The sequence below is a fragment of the Dromaius novaehollandiae genome, chromosome 4, assembly GCF_036370855.1.
Source record: "Dromaius novaehollandiae isolate bDroNov1 chromosome 4, bDroNov1.hap1, whole genome shotgun sequence".
Classification (NCBI taxonomy): Eukaryota; Metazoa; Chordata; class Aves; order Casuariiformes; family Dromaiidae; genus Dromaius; species Dromaius novaehollandiae.
Genome location: NC_088101.1, coordinates 795140 through 818058, shown reverse-complemented (window position 1 = coordinate 818058; position 22919 = coordinate 795140). Strand labels below are relative to the sequence as shown.

The 22919-nt window shown below is 43.4% G+C and overlaps 1 protein-coding gene across 1 annotated transcript in view; it reads left to right on the top strand.

The window, feature by feature from the left end:
• Nucleotides 1–529: 529 nt before the first annotated feature.
• Nucleotides 530–22919, top strand: part of TNKS (tankyrase) — a 135885-nt gene continuing 113495 nt past the window's right edge. The window contains exons 1-2 of the mRNA XM_026110379.2: nt 530–1136; nt 13056–13280. Of these exons, the coding sequence (XP_025966164.2) occupies nt 623–1136; nt 13056–13280 (739 nt within the window). The 5' untranslated portion in view covers nt 530–622. The remainder of the gene's footprint in view (nt 1137–13055; nt 13281–22919) is intronic.

The window sequence follows — 22919 nt, the reverse complement described above, 5'->3', positions numbered from 1 at the left end:
TGGGGTGAGTGTGCAAGGAGGGAGGTGGGCCAAGACTGGGGGTGAGTGTGCAAGGGGCCAAGGCTGGGGTGAGTGTGCAAGGAGGCAGGTGTGCCAAGGCTGGGGGTGAGTGTGCAAGGGGCCAAGGCTGGGGTGAGTGTGCAAGGAGGCAGGTGTGCCAAGACTGGGGGTGAGTGTGCAAGGGGCCAAGGCTGGGGTGAGTGTGCAAGGAGGCAGGTGTGCCAAGACTGGGGGTGTGTGTGCAAGGGGCCAAGGCTGGGGTGAGTGTGCAAGGAGGCAGGTGTGCCAAGACTGGGGGTGAGTGTGCAAGGGGCCAAGGCTGAGGACAAGCGTGCAAGGATGCAGGTGTGCCAAAGCTGCAGGTGAGCGTGCACTGGGCCAAGACTAGAGTGAGTGTGCAAGGCGCCAAGGCCGGCAGCGCGCCCCGCGCGGCTGGGAAAGCGGGCGGGGCCCGAGGAGGCCCCGCCCCCCGCCCCGCCCCCAGCACCCGTAGCCATCACGTCCGGGCGCCGCGCGCGGGGATTGGCTGTGGGCGGGCGGAAGCGTGGGCGGGCGTTGCCGCCGTTGCCGCAGTGACGGGGGCCGAGAGGGAGGCGGGCGGGGGGGGTGGAGAAGGACGAAAATGGCGGCGCCGCGTCGCTCCCAGCACCACCATCACCACCACCACCCGCCGCCGCCGCCCGGGCCCGCCTCGCCGCCGGCCGCCGCCGCCTCGCCGCCGCGCAGCCCCAGCCTGGCGCCCGCCGAGTTCGCCGCCGCCGCGCAGCGCCACAGCCTGGCCGGGCCCGAGGGCGAGGCGCCCCCCGAGGCCGAGCGGCCTCCGGCCCCGGAGATCGCGGAGGGCGCGGGCGCCGCCGCGCCGGGCCCGCCGCCCGGCTCGGCCAGCAGCTCCGGCGGCTCGTCCTCCTCGTCCTCCGCCTCGTCCGCCTCGTCGGCGTCGTCGTCGGCCGCGTCGAGCCCGGCGGCGGAGAGCCCCGAGGCGGCGGGCCCGGGGGCGGCGAGCGGCGCCTTCCGCGAGCTGCTGGAGGCCTGCCGCAATGGGGACGTGACGCGCGTGAAGCGCCTGGTGGACGCGGGCAACGTGAACGCCAAGGACATGGCGGGCCGCAAGTCCACGCCGCTCCACTTCGCCGCCGGTGGGTGCAGCGGCCGCGCCGGGCTTGGCCCGGCCCCCCCGCAGGCGACAGGGGCAGCGGGGGGCCTCGGCGTCCCGCTCCGCCGGCCCTCTCGCAGCTGCCGTCCTGCCTGCGGCGTCGGCTGGGAGCGGGTCTCCGGGGCCGCGGGGGCCCAGGCTTGCTCCCCCGGGGGCCCCGGGCCGCTTCCCCCTGCCCCGGAGGGGAAGAGCATGAGCGCGCTTCTCCCGGAGGCCTTCCACCAAAGCTGGGCGGGGGGTGTACCTGGCTGTTAAATCCCTTTCTGATTTTTCTTCCCTTAAACGGGTGGAGGATCATTCCCTCGGGTGAGAACAGGGGGGAGAGGAGCTCCTGGAGGCATAAGGGAAACTGTATGATTTAAAAGTACTGAAATATTTCCCTGTATTGGCCCCACAAGCTGCTAACTGCAGTGCGCGGGCTTAGCAGTTGAGAAGCTGATGTCACTGTGTTTCTGGGACTCGGGGATGGAGCTGGCTTCGATTTAAGGATTTCACTTGTGTCACGGTAGCTCTTGAAGTCAAGGAGCCCTGTGATGCAAATCGGCTTGCTAGGAAACAAAGTCAGTGCCCCATAACTTTTTGTTCCTGTTGTTTTTTGTCTCCTGTTATCTCAGTGTAGCTGCTGATTGATCTCTGCCTCTGTTGTGGTTTGAGTGGGCTGGGGAAAGAGGTGAAGTGGAACAGCTGAACTGGATCAGAAGTTACAGCTGCATCCAGGAGACAGGATGCCTCTCGCTGCGGGGAAGAGATGATGTTGTGGCTAGAAATAGTCAGTATCGTAAAAGAAATCAAAAGTGAGATTCAGTGGCTGACCTGAATTGGAAATAAACATTACCTGCTACCAAGCATAGCTACTACCAGTTATTGTAGTCTGTAAAGAGAGCATTACGTGCAGGGCTTGGGCATCACTGGAGGCACAGGGGATTGAAGTCTGTGATAACAGTAAAACCGGGAAGATATTTTAAGTCACTCGTCATAACTTGGGACTGGCACAGTTGCTAGGTCTGTGGTCAGAGTGGAGGCTTTCTGACAAATGCCACAATGTTACAGATTGTACTTATATAGTCCAGCGAGGCACAGATCTCGTTTGAGCTTTTAATTAGGCCAGGGGCTGTGGGATGCCCTGACCTACTCCTGCCGATGTGCCATGCTTACGGCCTGCTCCTGGCTGACAGTGAGTGTTATTTTCATTTTCCGAACTTGGCACCACAAGCTGGAGCTCTTTGATATCGACAGCGGAGTTCTGGATCCCGTTCCACAACTGGGAATGTGCCCCAGTAAACATCGTCCGATAAGCAGCGCAACAGCCAGTGTGAAAGAGAAACAGAATTTGCTGAAGTCTTACTCGGGCTTTATTCTGTGGTCAGTATTTAAATGCTGGTGTGCGGCTCTAAAGCACCGTGTGGAAATCAATAGCAAAAATAAGCAGTTTCTGATGCAACGTTGCTTGGGACTACAAATAGCGACGTTGGGTTTATCAGTCAGATAATACTCTCTGAGTTCGTGTAGGTCTGCTGTCATTTCTCCTGGAGCCCCTGGGAGAAACTCTGATCATGAGCCATTTGCATCCCCTCTAATCCCTGAGGTCTGCCGATAAAGCGTGACTTTATACGCACTGAGTTTAAATCACACTGAACTTCTGGAATGTGCAGGTGTGCTTAACTTTAATGAACCCTGAAAGATGGTGCTGGCACAGTTGCATGCGTACACATGAAGTGCTTAATATTTTGGAGGCCTCATCTCAAATCTACTCGCTTCGGATTCGAGTTTAAGATTAGACCCTGCTTCTTCTCTTTAGGCTCTAGGATCTCCAGTTATAACGTCAGTGGTAGACTAGTACAAACTGTAGTGCTGGTCCTCTAGTGATACAGTATTGATCTCACTTAAAAACCTGTACTTTGATTGGAGAAGGAGGGGACAAAACTTAAAGTGATAAGTCTTTGAAAGGAAAGAGTGTTGATACAAAGTTACTGTAATAGCGATGGAAGATGCTTCCTTGTCACAGGAGGAACACAGCAGGTGAATTTCTTCCACCTAATAAGATTGTTCTCTATTTTCTTCTAGATTCAAAGATGTTCTTTAGCTGCCAAGTATATTCTCTCTCAAATTACTGAAGTATGTATCTGATCCAAATGGGTTTGATATCTATTAGTATTAGACATACTTCTTATTACAGAAAGCGTGATGGGGTCCTATATTTTGAAAAGGCCCATAAACATACTTGAATGCAACTAGTCTCAGGCAGTATATAGTTGCAAGTGATGCAATATGTTGATCTGATCTCCTTCTCCTCTGTGGGCAAAAGGAGAAATAAAACCCATTTGCTTACAAGTCTGCTATGTGCATTAAGCTGCTTTATGTGTAATAGCACAATTTTATGAGTCGTAGCTAACTTTATGTATTGTTTGGCCCCTCTTATAAGAGGAACAGGAGTTGAAGAAGGCAGTATGCAAACGTTTTAGAGTTTAACTGCTCTCAAAGCTTAACTCTTTTTAAGGCACAAACAGAGTTTCCTCTATTACAAACCGCAAGAACAGAAGTGAATTCTTCGAATTGCAAGCAAAGCTTCATTTTCTAATTGTTGAGGTAGTCATATTCTTTTTTTTTTTTTCCTGGGCACTTCACTTTTCCGTAACTCAGTTCTGTTTTCTCAGACACCCTTTTTGGCAACAAAGACAGGCAGTTAAATCAATTTTAGTGTAACGGGGTGAGGGGGAGGACAACTTCAGTTTTCGTTTCTTGTGAGGAGTACTGAGTTCATGTTTCCTTAAACTTTATGAAAGTTTCTAGTTTCAAAATCACCTTAATTTCTCGTTGTAGAAGGAAGATAAAAGGGGTGACTTCTGAGAGTATGCAGGTTTCTTAGTACAGGTGCAAACTTGGGAGAAGGAGAGAATTGAAGTCTTGTAATCAGTTACTTAAAAAGCTGGAGATTAGATTAAAATCTGTTTCTAGAAGTTGGAGTCATCTGTCCATTATCCACTTATGGATAAAATGCGTAGGGCCAAGTCAAACCGAAGCAGCAGCGTTATCCAGCTTTTCTTTGTGGGTTATCCAAGTCGCCAGTTGATTTAGATGATGGGGAATTGGTTGTTAAACTATTCGAAAGTCAGGTTTATTCAGCTTGTTAGCAGACCTCCTTTGGTTAGCTGTTAATAAGGTAGAAACAAATATTGAGTCTGTATCGGGGTGATCTAGGCCTCTTTTGTAAAGCAGGAAGAGATTCAACAGAGGATCCTTTTCCTTTCGTCCTTCAACTGGCCTGTTATTCTAGCACTGCCTCTCTTGAATGTCTTCTGGATATCTTTCAGGAGGTGTGGCGGTCTGCTTTTCCTCCCCAAGTGATTTGAAGGATTCTTCTATAAAGGTATGCATGTGCGGAGAGAGGAAAACTCTTGAGTGTCTCGACAGTTGTGTGGGATGAGAGCTAGCAAGATATTTGGGTCTCTGGTACCAGTAAGGCCTTTGGGTATTGCTCCCCAACACACAAGAATCGGAACAAGAAGCAGCTTCTAGAGACTTGCAACCGATTGGATGACTTAAAAATAGAAAGAAGAAATTGGCTGGAGGAGTTAATATGTATTCATTGCTTTTTGCACTCACTTTTTTCAATGAAAACTAGCTTACTTTTTACTGAAATAAAATAATAATAGGCAGCTGTGCTAGGCTAGAACAAAGGTGTGTTTGACTCAAGGTCTCATCTGTGCTGGTGGCCAAAAGCAGATGTCTAGGGAAGAGTTACACGTTTGCCCTGTTTGTGTATGATACTTCCCCAAGTATTTTTCCAACTGTTTGTAGCTGAGCAACTAGTAGAGTGAGACCTAGTTTCTACATGCTAGTAGAAGTTCATCCATCTTCAGCAGATTTGCCTTCTATGGACTTAGCCATTTTTTTTAACTTGATGCCGTGTACGTTTGTAGAATTGATGACGTGGTAGGGAGTTCCACAGAGTAATTGGAGCATTTACTGATATTAAAAGTAACTTCTTTTATTTTGTACTTTCTACTGTCTTCACTGCAATACCGTATGTTCTGCTTAACGGTTCCCTTCTTTGTGCTTACTGAATGAGACAAACTATCCCACTTACCTGCCTTTCCATTGTATTCTTTGTTTGACCTAGAGATGTGTTACCTCTGTTCCCTGAGAAAGACTTTAACTTGTTACTAGCTACACCAGACTATGGACATCTTTTTTTAAAAAAAAAAAAAAAATTGTTGCGCCTACGCTGTCTGGGCTTGATAATCCTGCTTTTGGTGACCTTGTTCTCATATAGGTGACAAAACACCTCTTTAGCCTGCGTAAGCAAATGAGTTGGTGGTTATACGTGTGTGTGAGGGGTAGAATTTCCCCTTTGGCAAATGCTGTTCGCTAGTTTTTTGGGATGGTGGGACGTCTTCAATCTGTGAGACATATATCTCATTTTAGGTATACTCCTCATGGAGGAGGGTGGGACAACACTCTTAACATCTGTGTTTTCTGTGAAAAGATTTTTCACTTTGTTTTCAGACAGGTCTTTGTAAGGACCTGGCCCTCTCTTCCTCAAGTCTGCAATGTATTGTATATACAAATGCTCTTACACAGAAATGGGGTTCGCCTGCATGGGAACTGACTTTAAATTGTTTGTAGTGTTAGTGCCAGAAGAAGAGTTACTGTGATCTGTCACCTGTTTGCATCTCTAAGCTGTATGTGTTGTTTTAGAGACATCTGGGACTATCTTTTCAAAAGGGAAACGTTGGGAGGGTAAAAGCTCTTCCTTTCCAGTCAAAGGAGCTAAAAATCAATACTGCTTAAATATATCCAGTTTTCTCTTAATATCTCAAAAGAGGCGCAGTTTGTTTTTTATCCTAATCTTAAAGCTTTATCTTAGATAGTTGATCACACTCTGGTCTGATTTTGTGTGCTCTTGGTGCTCTGTTATTTAGATCTTGCTTCCTACGTTAGCATTTAATGGGTCTCCAGGACTAACCCAGCTGTAAGTTGTGGCTTTATTCCATAAACTGGAAGTATATTTGTTCTCAGCTTGGCAAAGGCTCCACCTTCCAAAGTAGTGAAATATCAGTTCCCACCAGCTCTAAGGAAGGTTCAGAGACAACAGAATTCACTGCAAATCCCAGCTTGTTCCCAGAGCCAGCTGGAATTTGTAGGAGCCTGCCTGGTAATAGACTTAACTTCTATTCTGGGAAAAGGTTTAGTCTTGCAAAAGGATGTATATGTATTTGCTGCTGACACCCCGACTCACGTGTTTAAGCTTAGTATTCACGGGTATATCATTAATAGTGGTACCTCTTTCAGAAATGACTAGGGTAGATGGACCTGATTTAAAAAAAAAAAATAGCTGAGTCCTAACTAGTTTTTTCATCTAGCCCCAGTCATAAGCTTGTCCAGTTTCACTCCCTGTTAATGAGAAGTGTGATTTGGTTTTTTTAATCATGAAGTTAGCCCCTCAAGTTCTTAGATGGCACATTCGTTTAGCCAAGAGTTGTTTTCACAGGTTTTTATCCCAAATGTATAGAGAGCATTCATAACTATTGCTGAACCTAGCTTAATGCTCCCTTCTGTGCTGAGGTAGACTGGCTTGTGGCACCGCTCCTGCCCATCTCTGCGGAGGCGCAGAACTGTGCTTTGGGGAAGGTACCTCTGTACTAGCAGTTGGTGTCCTTTGCCTGATCTGGAAGAGGGCAAAGCACATGCGATTATAGGACTAGTGTTGCTTGGGAAGGTATGGAGCTGGGATCACAGCATGAAGGTTTTGATGATAGCAGCCGAAACTCAGTTTGGAGAAACGTGTTTTAAGGTGACTCGGTCCCTTTTTAGAGCATCAGTGGCAGTACCTTGTCTTTTTTCTGCTCAGGGCCACACTAACAGCAAAAAGCTATGTGGGAAAGGAAGTCTCCTGTAAGCACGCCCTTGATATCACTAGTAATAACTCTTGGAAGTCAAAGGGACCTCACTTGAGTTGTAAAATGGTCAGTGCTCAGAGTTCTTGACAAGAGAGCTGATCAGTTTGATCTAGCAATTTATTAGAATGAAAATGCAAGCTGCTTCAACATGTGTAAGTCAGATGGGCAGAAACTTGCTGAGAAGGCAGAACTAATTGAACTAGGGGCTTGAGAGAGAGTCAGGAAACGGTAAGGAGTAGTTAGTAATTTATTACACGCCTCTGCTCTGTGCAGAAATGCCTGAATTGACCACAGTCACTCCACTCCTGGTGCAAGGTAAAACAAGTTAGCTTAAATTGCCTTGGAAAGGCTTGCTGGGGGGGTTTCTTCCTAAACTACTCTGACTTGTTTTGTTGCAGTTGTCTGACTTATCCTTGCCGTACAAGAAACTTCTGACCTTACTGAAGTAAATGTGTGTGTAAAGCTGCAGTTGCTGATTAATTCTGCCTTGTGCAACTTAAAGCAGGGTTAAACATTTTCGGATGGGTTCATGTGTACAGAATGAAGAGTGGCTTGGGAAGCCTCCTGACAGCCTTACAACCTTGTAAAAAGATGAATCAATGAATTACCAGGCTTGACTTTGGAGTTCTTCTTTTTGTGTGTGTGTGTTATTTTTTTGTAGTGTTACTAGTATGTGAGCTGTGTTAGTGTCACAGTTTTACTACTTTCTAGGGATTGCTCTGTTGCTTTGTTTGTAACTGGTAACTTGTTTCACTTCTCCTCAGTGGTATTGCGTGACCCATACAATGCATTTTATCTCCTTCCCATTTGAAATGCCTTGAATGAAAATAAAAGGATATAAATGCAAAAACCTCAGACCTTCAGCAGTACTGAACCAGGTGCTCTTTTCCTCACCTTGAAGGCTCTGTAGCTTGCTTAGCTAAATCAACTGATTTAGTTGTGTTCCGCATAAGCTATAGCGCAGAACACAGTTTCTTACTTAGTTAACTCAGTTGATTTGGCTGTGTTCTGCCTAATAAACTGTGAGAAGTGCCACGGGTTTTTTGGAAGAGCTGGTCCCAGAGTGTGTAGTACTAAAGCAGAAAGACTGATGCGGTTGGAACTTCTTCCCCCTTTGCTTATAGCTGAAACCATTCTCACAAGATCATGTGTCTTAAGAGGTGCACTTCTCCATTTCACAGGCTTGTATTCTAGTATGAGCTGTGTTTGATGCTGTAACAAATAATGAAATGGGATTATATTTAATCTGAGTATCTTTACCGCTTTGCCTAACATCACAGCAAAACATGCAGATATGCTTGAGCTGTGATTATCCACTTAGTTAAATTTCAACTAACTCCTTCTGGAACCAGTGCATTTTTTAAGAGCAAGCAGGTGAAAGGAGGAGAAAAATGCCCAGGGAAAGTAAAAAGTCTTTCTAGGACAACTGCGAACACTTTTGAGTTAATCTCTGCATCTAGCAGCAGCTTTGCAAAGGATGGACTTGGCAGCTGGAGGAGTTCATGCCATGCTGTTATAATGTGACCTTAATTGGGCAGCGGGAGGAACAGTGCAGTTGTACTTAAACAGTTCACACTGATTCCTAGATATGTTGTACTGACTGGTGAAAGCATTTCTCCACTTGTAGTGGCAAATCCCTGTATTTACTTTGGTCTTTTACCAAACCTTCTGAAAGGGAAGCTGTGAAGTTGGGCAGCAGATTATGTGACTTCTGGGGGTGCTGGTAACTAAGAGCCTGTAAACCATTACTGTGTGGCAGCTTCTGACAAGCTGAACACGGGTATACTGCGGATGTGCGCCCTAACCAGATAGATAGATGGAGGGGATTGACCGATGCTCCCGTCGCTTCCCTTGCACCGCGTTCCCTGTCAGTCATTCGGTACGCTCACCCTCTTGCTTCTTGTCACCAGGCTCAATACCACGAGGAGAAGAGATGGGACAGGACAGGCATGTGGGCTGGGAGCAGGAGGTGAAGGTGGAGCAGGACAGATCCTCTTGGCAGCAGTTGTGAGCATTTGGTGCTGTACACTCATGCCCTGTGTTGTATTTAAAAGTTTATTAAGCTTAGTCATTAAGCTGCCCTGCTTACTAGCAGAAATCCTCCCCTTCCCCGCCAGTTTCGGCCTGAAGTGATTCAGCCTTTGTGAACTGAAAAGAGGCAAAAATGCAGCATTGGCAAAGAACTGGTTAAATGGCTGCTACTTCTGAATTATCTGCCTGTCTCTCATTTTATTTATTTTATATAAAGCTGTCACAGCCTTGTTAGTTGCCTGGCTTTTGCCAGGCTAAACAAGCTGTGGTCTTCAGTTTCTTATGTGAGATGACTGAAGAAATACAGAGCCTATCAGCCCCTCTGAATTTTTGCCATTCCTTTGGTTTGGCTGATAAAATATTTTAACATTTATTTCCGATGTAGTCTTGCTGTTGCCTTTTTTTTTTATAATGGGATGAATGCTTTCTTTTTCTCCTGGAAAATATAGTTTTCTGAGCTACTTCAAAACTTGCCTGATAAACTTCTAGATTATTTCAAGAAAGTAGGTAAGATGCACTTTGTCCATACTATATCTGAAGCAGACCAAGCTAATAAGGGATCCTGCCCAAGGGTAGATACCCGGTTTGGAAGTGACTGCAGCACGGGTGTTGCTGTGGGGTTGAGCCTTCTGTAATGTGGAAGCTGGTGGGTGAATCTCATCCGAAAGAAGCTTGCATGCGTGGGCCTTTCGGTGTGGCTCTTCTCCACCGTTACAACTTTTTGGAGAACACTTTCTGTTTGGCCATCTTTTTGGTGCTTTGATTGCAAGTCCTTCATTGAGAATTCTCTCTTAGACTTGGTAAATTAAAGGTTAACTGGAAATATGCAAGACTAAGACTTTATAGTCATCTTAAACTAAATCAAAATGGCTTCTTCAGTTTAAACTACATCAAGTGTGTTTCATCTGTCACAAATGACTCCTCATATTTCTGGATTTTTACAAAAGGCAGCTCTGACATTGCAGGATGTTTTACTAATTACACCTGGTTTGTCAGACTTGGTCATGCAATCTTTTTAAAAACTTCCTGGTACCTTGTCTATTCAGGTTCTTACATGTTTTGGCAGGGGAGCTATTCACATAATTGATTATTCTTTCTTTGAAAGATGGACTGTGGTTTGGTGTGATAAATTTACAGTAACTTTTACTGTGCTTTCTTGAGGCCTGGACAGAAGAGCTCATTCTGCAAAGACTGTACAGTGTTCCTTGCTGGCATTTCCAAAGGTACCTTTATCGCTGACCCTATGTTCAACAGTAACTTTGGAAAGTATATCTGTAGTTCTGAAAATGGCATCATTGAACAATTCAGAAAGGAATTTGGTCTTTCAGGCACTGTCAGGTTGCCTTTCTTTAGGGAGAGAAAGAATGTGTAAAGCAAATACAGGTGTAGTTTCAGCACTGCTTGTAGTGGTTTGGTCTATAAAAACTAAAGGCTAATAAAATGTGTTATTTACTGTTTAGCATAAAGCACCCCTTTTCAGTTCCTCTCTAGCTAAAATTTCGTTTGGCAGTCAAATGAACGATACAAATGTGGAAGTGTCAAGGGCTTCTTTCTTGGTGTTTATGCCCCAGGCCTGCTAGCTTTGTGGAGGGACCAAATATCCTTAGCTTGCTATTGCACCCATTTAAACTGTCTTTTTTTCTCTTTTTGTTAGAAAACTTGCATGTTACGTTCCTGGACTGTTCTGTAGCAGAAGCAAAAAAGTTTCAGGCTAGCAGCTGCAGTGACTTACAGTAGCAGCTGGCTTGCTGATGGTTCAGTCAAATAAAAAATGTCTCCCGGCAGCAGCTTTGTCATGATAATAACTAAGCACCACTTCTAATGATTCCAATTCTGATTCACATGTTTCCATTTCTACAGTGTAACTTCTGACCTGGTGAAGTTCCTGTCCTGTGGTCAATATATAATGCCCCAGAGAGTTTTGACTCGTGTGCAGTGATAGACTAGAACTGGATAGCTGAGCTGGGTGCCGCTCCAGTCGTGGGCCCCTCCCTGCAGCTGGGATGGCTCAGCAGTTTGTGATGCAGCTGCTGAACTTCTGTTAAGTCTGTATTAAAATAAACTGGTTTTGGTTTCTCCTTAGTGTGCCAGACTGCAATTTGTAGCGGTTGAAGCATCTGTGCAGCAAGCAGCTGAGGGCTCTGGACAGTGAGGATGGGGGAAATCCCTACAGCTGTCCTAAAGTAGTCAGTCTGTGCTTGTGGACTGGAGTCCTTAAGCTGCATCTACGCTACAGGATTAACCGAGATGTTAATTGCTGCAGTCTGTGCTAGATGTAACCATCTGTGTATGTCTCCCTGATGACATCTCCAAACTGTTCTTCCATGTACTTGCGTGTGTCTGACAACAGATCTTCAGGTAGAAATAAAGATATTGTTAAATTGTCGTCTTTGCCCAAAATACTGTGGTTTGAGGGTTTTGGAGTTCTAGGCTGTTTGTTTCTGCCCTGCCTACTTTAACCAGAGTCTTAGTCAGCTACCAGAAAACTTGTCCTGCAAGAAAGGGTGCTGAAGGAGTGTCTGCACCTCGGTGAGGAGATGGCATAAATCCCTGCAAAGTGGTTAGTTGGTAGCTTGAATGAAAACTAGATTTCAAGTTATAACACCCTTATCTGGATAAGCTCATGTGGGTGCAGAGCTCCCAGACCTGGCTCAGAGGTCTGTCTGTATGAACAGTGGGGGAGAAGCATGCTAATTCTGCACCATAACCCTGCACGGTTGCATCTAGCACACTGCCCTGGCTAAAAGGGGATGTGAAGCTGAATTAAGTGGTCAGCTGGGGGAGACCTGACAGCTTCTTTCTTGCATTTCTTGAGCTTTGTATGTTAGTATTTGCCTTCTAGAAGGACATGCCTTTAGTTATGTTTTCATTCTGTGATCTGTCTGTGGAGTTGATGCAGTCTGTAGCTTGCCAGTGAGCATCACTGTGATGGGATTTCACTTGCTGCAGTGTTTAATTCACCTGTTTCATAACTAAAGTTATGAAATACGTGGGATTCTTGATACTTAAGCTAGGTGGCAGAATCTCCAGTGATACTGCTCTCAGCTCTGAGGTTTCAAAAAATGACCTCCAGCCTTTGAGATGCAACTTACTGCAAAAACAAACAATGAAGTTTTAGTTCAAACTGTCCCCCTTGAGCCTGCTACCTGGTTTTGTGCCCATCCTGTACGGCATTTTGGGCAGTGGAAAGCTTTTCCTTTCCAGGCTCACCTTGGACAACAAGCTAAAGCTGTCAGGGCCTGACCTGCTGATGCAGGATTTCGAGGCGTACTAGTTTTGTGGTGCTGGCTTTATGGTGATGTTCTCCCTGGCCACAACAGAGGCTGAGCGCCCAGGCTGGGTCCTTCCAGAGGCGTATTTCCTGACTGAGGTCTCAGATCTCATCAGGTTGCGTATCTATCGCTTCCTAGTCCTTCTGTCAGTTGGAAGCACTCAGACTCTTTGTAGAGAGGAAATTTGGGGGCATTTGGGGTTTAGATGAAGTTGTTCTGCCTGAGCACTGACAGTTTCCTGTCCAATCACTGTTTATTAATGTGAGGACTTGTCCAAGATAGAGACCTATGTTAAGAATTGGTATGTAAGACACTTCTGTTGCCCTGCTTTAGGTAAACATAGATAATACTAAATTTCTAAAACTCGTAGAAGGCTTTTCTTAAAGAAGAGCAGCAAGCCTGTTGCAAAAATTCAAGGGATGGAGTGGCAGCCAGTCAGACTTTGGTTATAATACAGTAGTGTTTGCTTGTGTTGTGAACATAAGTGCATCTTCCAACTACTGTTTGAACAGTGTTTGAATCTGTGTTCTCGCTTTATGGCCAAATGAACCAAAAAGCAAAGGCTTTTTTTATTAAAGAGGAGGGACATCCGGAATATATTTGGTGTCTGTACACTGGACTATGACTGAGCAATTAGTTTTAAATATTAAATCATGCTGTTTTTGCCACGCACTTTAACAGAAATATGTTTCCTTACAGGTTTTGGAAGGAAAGATGTTGTAGAGCACTTGCTGCAGACCGGAGCCAACGTTCATGCTCGTGATGATGGAGGGCTGATACCCCTTCACAATGCCTGCTCTTTTGGTCATGCTGAAGTGGTTAGTCTGTTGCTGTGTCAAGGGGCAGACCCAAATGCCAGAGATAATTGGAACTACACTCCTCTGCATGAAGCTGCCATCAAGGGGAAGATAGATGTGTGTATTGGTAAGTGTCCGTCGCTTCTTATAGTGAAACCTCAGGCTCAGCAGATGTGGTTTCTGTGCAGTTGTAACTGCTAATGTGCTGGACTTGAGATGGAAGGGGATCTGTTGCTTGTCCTTATAAGCTAGCTTCCTTTACCTACCTGCAGGTGGGTAAAGTGTTGAGTCATTTAAGACTAACTTTTTCATGGCATACGATACAACCCTTGCTGAACTTGCATCTGGAGAAGTAAGCTTGAGAGAGTAGGTAAAGCGTCCTCATCAGTTAAATTACAAGCTTCAGAATATGACTATGGAAATTTCTTTGTCTTTCTCAATCTGTCTTGAGAAAACTAGCTTCAATGGGCAATGTCTTTGCCTTTCAGGCTGCTCTGTGTGTCATCTTAGTGTTTAGGAAGACAAGAGTTAACCTTTCATTCCTTACAGTGTGGAGAAGCACCTCATTAGTCTTCTGGAACTTTCAAATACAAGTTACAGGACACAGTTTTCCATAATGGTTATATGATTTCCACGTGTGCTGTAGCCTGGAGCCCAAGTAATTTCAAATAAAATTGAACTCTTCAATCACTTCAAATGTATCTAGAAAATATGAAGTGGTTTTCAGTCAGAATGTCTATCACTGTTACGTTTTTCTCAGTGTACTTAATGTTACTTTCCTCTAAGTGGGAACGTTTTGTTTATTAGACTCAGATCACTTCATTAAACTTATTGATCAATTCTGGTACTTTTGACATCCACTAACTTGAATAAAATGGTCTGTTCAACATCACGCATTATATTTTTTTTCTCAGATGTGCAAAAAAGTTACAGTTAAGATTATGAACGTATTTGTGTTATATATTTTCTGGATAAGATAAAATTTTTAGAATTTCAGATAATATCTATTTGCTTAAGTACTAGTAACATAAAATTCCTGTGGAGAAAGCTACAAGACTTACTGGACACATGCTTGCATTTGCTTTAGTGCAATACTTACATCATCACTCGGAAAACACCAAGAATTGAGGGAGAAGAAATTGGAGAAAATATGTATTGAAATACAAGTTCTTAGCGATATATATTTTTAAATACTTTACTTGGAATGTGGTGCATTTTCATTCATTTCATCTGTGTGTGTGAGGTAAAGAACAATAAGATGTATGGAAAATCTCCTTCCTGGAGAAGTTGCCTATAGAAGTTTCTGAGTATAGTTGAGTAGGCAGCATTATTGTGGAAGGAGATCCAGTGATATAGCAGGTTATAATAACAGTCAATATTGTGGCAATGGTGATTAAAAAAGTGAGTTTAATTCCAGGCAGTAACTGGGATTTTTTTATGGGAGGTGGAGGAAGTAATTATTCTGCTTTGTACAGTGCTGGAGTCTGTCTGCTTTGGGAACTGGTGACTGAAAATACAAATTAATAGGAAAAGACTGACAGAGTAAGAGGTTAAGAAAAAGTGACATGTAAAGAAAGACTGGGTTTGTTTTGGAATAGAATTGTCTTTTTCCTAGTCTCTTAAAACCTTACTGCAAAGAGTGAGGAAGAGCAGCAGGTCTTCCTTTGTGTTTATAGAAGGTGGGATGAAAGATGCTTGCAACGGATTTTAGGATTTTGGTGGTGCAGGAAGGGTGGTGTAGCTTTGGGTCATTTCTCTAAAGAATCTGTAGGTACTCTCTTCTTTGGAGGAGCTTGTACAGGTTAGGTCATGATGGCAGATAATGTGGTACATCAATTTTGGCATACAGTGCTGGAAATGATTTGAAGAGATTATCTAGATCTAATTCCTGGAATCAAGCACTGATGATTCCTTTAAAGGTCTGCTCTAATTCAGCAAGTTGTGGACTTGGTGAAAAGAAGTACAAAAGCAGTTCTATGGCTTTTATTACACAGTTTCACTGTGTTCCATGCATAGATTAAACCTGTGACTCTAAATGTGGGTTACTGGATTAAGGGGATGATCCATGTGTATTTAAAATATTCAGCACTTAGTACTGGTCAACTCCAAAAGTTCTCACACCGTCTGCTGCAATCGTAGGATTCCTTTGAAACACTGAGGGGAGAGCTGCAGGGCTGGTGGAAATTCCCTTTGCAAAGCTACTTGCAGGCAGACTGGAGTCCAGCAACTGATTTCTTCCCTCTCACACCTCCAAAGAAAAGAAAAAAAGCATGACGCTTTTGTGGTTAGTTTGGTTACTTATGCGCTGCATCGTTTAGAGGGCACTAATATACTGATAACCCTGTATTTTATACTTTCGTCAGATATTTGATCCATTAGCACAAGAGTTATTACCAAAGGCAGTGCAACTAATCACTAGATCTAATCTGTACTGCAGCATATTGCTTCTTTGGGATTTAGGTGATTCATAAAACTCCTAGAATGTGAGTATAGACTTTGAAGTGAGTTTGTTTTTAAAAAAAATATAGTGAGAGAGAGCGAGAGCATGCTAGCATGTTTTGCTCTTTGGCATCTTCCAATTTCTTAAATGGGTTTATATATGAATCTTATATTAAGGTCTTAAGCTTTTATCTCAAAAGAGTTTGTGAAGGAACACATGCTATACGTGGGGGTAATGGCACCACAGTTGCTTAGGGCACAAATTCTGAAATACTTGAATAGTGCTTTAACATGTTTTGTGCAGTACTTGAACAGAACAGGTATGGCACCTTAAATGTAGACCTTTTTACAGTTGGCATGATGGAAGAAATTGGCTTGCATAAATCACATTCTTAGGGTATTCCTTTTTAAATAAGCCTGGCATGCTTTTTATAAAACTTTAATTGAAGTGTCTGGAAATGCTGTCATAACCTAGAATTTATTAGTGAGCTTCAGAATATCTGTCAGAAAGCAATGGACTGTGTAGTAATTACTCATCTAGCCTTATTTTTTGTCTATCTCTGTTCTGGGCATCTTCCAAATGCTCTAATGTGACTTGCCCGGTTTATCTTCTCTCCTCCTCTTCTTCCTTGCTGCCCGAGTCTGCATCTCTTCTTTATCATACCTAGCATAGCAACTCAGATTTGGCCATTTTACAATTGCAAAAGGGACAAAGTGATAATTGAGCAGAGTGCAGTGACCCAGGAGATTCAGGAGCAATGGTCCTTCAGAGGAAGACTAAAGGCACTGAAGCAGAGTTAAAGACCAGCAAAAACTAGATGGTGATTGCATGAGAACTGTAGAAAGCTCTTGTGTCCAGTGCTAGCCTTGAAACAGTGTGTACATTTTTCCACAAAAAATACCGTTATTGCTCAGCCAGACAACTGCAGTTGGACTGCTAGGTACAAACTCTGCCGCTGGCTAGTTTGTATGGAAATAGTAAGTGTACGTGAACTAATGAAAATTTGCCACACTATGCACAAACTTCTCCCGAAGGAAACTGTAGAAGAGAGCAAATGATAGTGATGTCATCTTGTGCTTCTCATTTACTGGTTGCATATTGCAATCATAGGGCAGCATAGGAACTTCAAGGAAGAGAATGAAGATGTGCTGAATGTGAAGAATATAGACTGTTGCTCTGGTGTTGATGATTGCTTTTGTGTCCTGGGTCTGGGAAACATAGGAGATTTTGGAGGATGGTAAGCAGTGCTCGGTAGTAGTGTGCTGATCATCGCTTAAAGTATGTCTAAACACTGCAGATCATCTTAGTTACTAAGGAAACTGGTCCATCTTAAAGCTCTGTTTGCTGCTATACATAGTCAATTTTTGGACTAAATGTATTGAAGCATTAGAAACAGTTGTTAGATGCTCTTCTCCAGTATTTATGGCCTCTAGGGCTGCTTCATCTATCAGGAAGATGCATTATCAGTGTCTGTGGTCTGCTTCTAGAGATAATAAGAAATGGGGCTTTTGGTTGTTTTTTCCCCCCACCTCTCTCCTCGGTGTTGTTTTCCAATACTGAGCACAGCTACATTTGCTTACAGAAGAATGAACAAATGATGAACTTCATGTGTGTTTGGAGGAGTGCTGCAAAGTCAGAGTGGTGACTGTCCTGAAGGTCAGGCTTGGAGGAGGAAAGGATGATGCATCTGTTTACATCTGAGAGTCTATACTGGGGTTAGAGCAACGGTCCATGTATCTTGTTTTTCTCCAACAATGACATGTAGCAGATGCTCAGAGACTATGCATGCCTTGAGTGTGCCGCCCTTTCTTATGGTGATCAGCAGTTTTGGGACTTCCTAAAGTAGAGGCTGTATCCAAACTGTGTTGAATTGCCCTTGGTAGACAAAAATCATGAAAGGTGGATCTTAAATGCTTCTATACTTCTGTCTTTGAAGGTGTTCTGTTGCAGTGGGATTTTGCAACTTAATCATGTTGCACAAAAAAAACTTTCACTTTTACACCTTATGCTTGATAATACTTACTGCAAGCTGTTCAAGGCTTTTGAGAGAAATGTGAGCAGTTGTTTCCTATTTGCCCTCTGTGTATTCTTCACATTATAAGTCTTTATCTTTTCTTCCCGGAAACATCTCTCTTCCAAGTTGAAGAATTTAGCCTTCTCTTATGTCTCTGATCATCCTGTTGCACGTTCTTATACTTCTGTCATTCTTTTTGATCTTTGATTTTTGAAGGGTGAGGGGATAGATACGGAGGGGGAGCCAAAGCTGTGTGCAGTAGATTTACATGGTGATATAATGCTCTTTCTGTTTGGTTTTCTGGTTGCTGAGCACTGAATGGGAGTAGCTCCAAGGTATTTCCTGAGTGGTAACAGCTGATTTAAAACTGTGCATAGTTAAGAAAGTAGGCTAAAAATAACCTTAAGGAAGCTGTGCTTATGCAGTTTGTCTAGACTTGCTTTGCCTTCCCCTCTGGTTGTTTCTGCAGAGGTTATAGCTGTTCCTGCAGAGTGGGGCGGGGTGGTGGTGGTGGTGGTTGTTTATTTTCAGGTGGTTCTCCAGCTATGTGTTGTGAGAACTACAGGACTGCTAGCCTAAAAGTGATCTCAAGTCTTATATTTATTTTTAAAGACATTCTTTGCCTATGGAAATGCATGTCTTCTATGGTGATGCCATGCTGTGAATCTGAACATACAGGATACTTTGGTGATTTCAGAAAAGTGGAAAAAATTCTAGCTACCAAAAAGCTCACTTCAACACTGTACAAAACTGTGAAAGTTTCTTAAAATTACTTTTAGTCCATGCAGTGCTAAGGATCCATCAGAAATTACTTAGTCTGACATTAGACCAAATGTTTTTACTGGTTTTCTCTTGGCCAGTTATTAAGCATCCCTCAAAGATCCTGAGGCACAGTGATTTTACTGTCCACATGCTGTGGAGTGATCTCTAATGCCAGTGTCAAGGTAAATGTGTGTGTCTCTTGACCAGAGAACTTCTTTTCCATTACTCTTTTTGCACTTAGAAAATTTCAAGCAGACTAAAACTTTATTTTTTAAACTAGCAGGTTTTCCAGCATACATGTCCTGTCTGTAGTATAGGAGCCACTATTATTTCAAATCTCTGTGTTAACATGTCAAAAAACATATTGCTTACCCTGTAATGCTTCTCATGAATGGGAAAGAAGAAAAGTTGATTATCATAAAGATGCTACTTCTGGCCATTACATTTCTTTAGTCTGCGATATGTGGAGGGAATAAGATACACAACTGTTGCCTCATCTGGTCTGCATGACAAGATATGCTTCTGGATTAATAACCTAGCTTCTGCATAGAGAGAGTGCATAGTAAACCTTAAAGGAGCTGTAGAAATGGTAATTTGCTCAGGCATTGAATTGCTTGGCTGTTCAGCTGGCTTGTAAAATAGGCTTTTCACCTTCCGAGCTATAGGAACTGTATACTCTGAAAGTTGGAGATGTGTGAAATTTTACTATTTGAAGAACTCACACAAAACAAAAAAGCACAGGAAGTGCTATGAGATATTATAGTTGTGCAATAGCTGGTTCTTGGCGGGGAGAGGGAGAAAAAGCCTTTAGCATCTTAACTTAAAAATGATTACAGTGACTAATGATGTAGCTGCTGAGTTACCAGATGCCTGTAATAAGAATAGTAGCATCTTAGTAGATATGAGCGGGGGATTGACAACTGAGGTACATCAGGAATGGGTTATACACATTTTGGTTAGATTTGCTGGATTTCCAAAGACCCTCTTGGAGAACTGGTGTTGGGGGGGGGGGGGAATGTTGATTCAAAGAGGCATCCTAGGAATTTGATAATAGGAATCTTGTAACGTGGTTGGGAAACACTCAAGTGAGTTTTAATTACTCAGTGTTAACCGTTTAGGTATTGCTGCTGTTTATATCAGAAACTTCTTGTCTTGTTTCATCAGGACAACATGAGTTAGTGCCTACAGTGGGGAAGCCGTGCCTGCCCGTTCAGCTAAGGCTTCAGGCAAACAGAACCAAGTTACCTTGTGATCTGGTATGTTTAAGGCAAAGCGGTCCTGGTTACCAGCATCTCTACTGCCCTTTCGGACTTGCAAACTAAACACTGGTTATTAAGAGGATCTATTGCTTGGATCCTTACTGAAAAAGCCAACTCTGTTGCTGTGGAAGCAGACTTGTCAGACTAGTCACGTTATGAATTCTTTTGGTCTGTTTCCCTGTTAGTGATAGCATGTTTTTGGAACTCTGCTTGAAGTAGTAAATGTTTTTAAACCCTGTGATTACATGATGGCTACCCATACTGTTTCCAGGATCCTTCCCAGATGAAGCTGGCCTGATAGCAACAGTAAGATTAAAAAAAAAAAATCCATGTTTTAGGTGTAGTGGAAGAATGCTCTTGCTTTCTTACTGGTGTTCTTGTTCGTGGGTTTAAGTAATTTCATGTCCTCCATCTGCTCGTTTAAGCTACTCACAGAAATGAGAGCATCTTGAGCTGAATCTTACTACATTTTCCATTGTATAAATCTGTAGTTTGTTTCCATTACTGAAAGGAGAGTCTCGTGTTCTCTTATCCTGAGATTAAGATCTATCTAAAACAGGCGAGGGGGGAATCATGATCATTGAAATCATGTGTTGGTAATTTGATAGCGTCATACTTCTGCTGTCATGGTCACAAAGGATTGCAGTGTGAGAGCATGGCTTCTGTTACAAGTGACTACAGAAGACAGTTTGGAGTGCTTTACCGTTGTACATACACTGCAATGCTTCCTTTTGAACTGTAGCAGAGGGCCAGGAAGGAAGTTAATTATCAAGTCCTGTATGTGAAAGATCTCTTTCCAGTATGTGACATCTGTGCGCAGGCAGGTCTGTCAACGTAGTGCGGTCTATAGTAGTTACTGTTATGGAAAAAGCCACCAAAATGAAATGGGATTGATCAATGAGGTGCTTCTCCATAACGGCTTCAGGGAACCGTTTTGGCTGGCTTCTCACTTTTGTGCATATGTAGTTGTGAAGGATGGTTCACGAAGAAAACCTCCCTGGGCAGTGTCACTCACTCATGTGTGCCTGACGAGGGTCTTGGGATGCCAGGAGCCTTGAAATGAGTGCAATGGGCAGTAAGGTTGAAGTGTCCTACCAACTGCGCCCATTTGTGAGAGGGCCAAACCTTGAGCTGGATCAATTAAAAAATTAAATCCTCTTCAGAAGCTTGAGATCAGCAGTGAACTTCATGGCGAAGAGGATGAGTCTTTGTACAAATTAAGTTAAAATGAGCCTTACTTCTGATGAGGAAGGCTTGTCTGCAGGGTTTGAGGGGTTATGCCAATAAAATGACTTTTGCTTCCATATTGGGAAACTAGTGGTGCTGAAGGCTTGTAAAACCTGTCACGTTCCTGTATTGTTTACAGTGCTTAAAGCTATAATTTATTTCGTGGTATTTATATTGCTAAAAATGATTGAAATTCCACTTCATGAAAACAGATAGAGAAGGGTGGCCTGGTCTGGGGTTTCATACACTGCATTTTGGAAGCTGTCTTGCTTGCTGTTGGGTTTGAACTGTATTGACAGTTGAGAACGTGTTGCGAGCCATCGTCTGTGGGTTTTAAACTTTATCCCAATTCTAGTTCCTCTTTCCTAAAATGCAGGTATTAAGAAAACTGGTCTTTTTTCTTGTTTGGCTGCTTGGCACAGGAGAGTCTGTGGCGGATTGGAGGATGGTCTTTTCTGTCACATTTCCTTAGAGATGTTGATTGAATCAGAATCTGGTTACTTGCAGCGAAGTAGGTGGTATGGAGACATCTAAAATACTGTTGGAAAACTTGCTGTAGTGCGTTCATGGGAAAGTAACGTCTTCTAAAATACTGATATGAGCTGTTAGCAAATTGGGAGAGGAAGAGAAAGGTGCATGTTGTCCAAAGCAGTGTAATGGAACAGATACTGGTCTTGCAGACACTGAAATTGCTTGCTTTCAGGTGTGTGATACTAGTTACAGTGACTTCCTAAATATTTTGCGGAAATATTTAATCTTAGGAGGTTATGCTTCTGTTTACTGTAGCAATATCTACTTTTGCTTCTCAGAGAAACCATGTGGCCTTAATGCAGTTCATACATGATTAAAAAAAACTGTCCATAGATACATGTGTAGTTGTTACGATATAAATGAGTGGGGACAATTCCAGTAGCGTTCTCAGATGTTTTCCTTGTTTAATGGACAGCACTGAGTAAAGTATGACTGTAGGATATAAAAGCTCTTGCTTGTAAGATGTGCAGGTGATTAAATATTTGTCATACAATGAACACCAAAGGCAGATGTCTTTGGTCTTTCCACAACACAAAGCATCTCTATGAAATAAACTACGGATGATAGAAATGTATTGAAAAGACTGAGCGCTTGTCTGTTGGTCCATGTGGTCCTAACTCTAGCCTTTCATGCAGCTAAAGCTCATGGTGAACGTAGACACCTGTACTCGGTAAGTAGTCGTTTTTCCATGTTTATGCAAAAGCACCAAGCTTCTGAGATAAAGCTGTTTCTAGGAAAAGCCAAAGTGGCTGGTGTGGATCCTGCTGCTGTGTGTCATCTTGACGCTTTGTGACATCTGGTCCAAGGAAACAACGTAGAGTAATTCCTTGGCCTTGATTAGGCACTGCGCCTCTGGCCTGGCTATGAAATGGAATACCAAATTTAGACTCATGTAATTTAGAATGAGACTGCTCAGTTGTCTTCCAAATGCAATGTAAAGAAAAGTAAACAGTCACTGTCCTTACAGTTACTGCAGTGCTTAGACTTTAGCTGCTCTGAATAGTGCAACTGTAAAGAAGAAATGGTGAATTACAAGGGAGCCAAGAGGAACTGACTGCAAAAAATTGTTTTTATTTTCTTGTTTGGGGTAATACAAGCACAGTGCAGGACACTGGTGCAATGTAGAAGATGCACCCACTTAGACTGATCTCGCATGCGTGCTTCTTTAGAGAGGGATCTGCGAGGGTGATGATATCTTAACTGACAGATCGTGGGGGTTTTGCAGCACAGACTATTTCCTTGTCAAAGATCTAATGCTAAACAGAGTAAGACTTGTACTGCTCTGTATCAGCAGGGCGGGGTGGTGAGCAGCTCAGACTGCAAGGCAAGTGGATATAGGTCTTTTGTCTTTTAAGAACAGAAAGCAATGTGACTGTTTTACATAAGAATGCAGTCTAAAATGCTGGCTGGGGGAAAATTTCCAAGACTAATACATGTAGTATTGTCAGCTAGTCAGTTGTTAGTGGAGTTTTATACTTGTTTGTGCTTCCTGTATTCTTAGCTTCCTGATGTTTGTTTTGGAAACAGATTTTT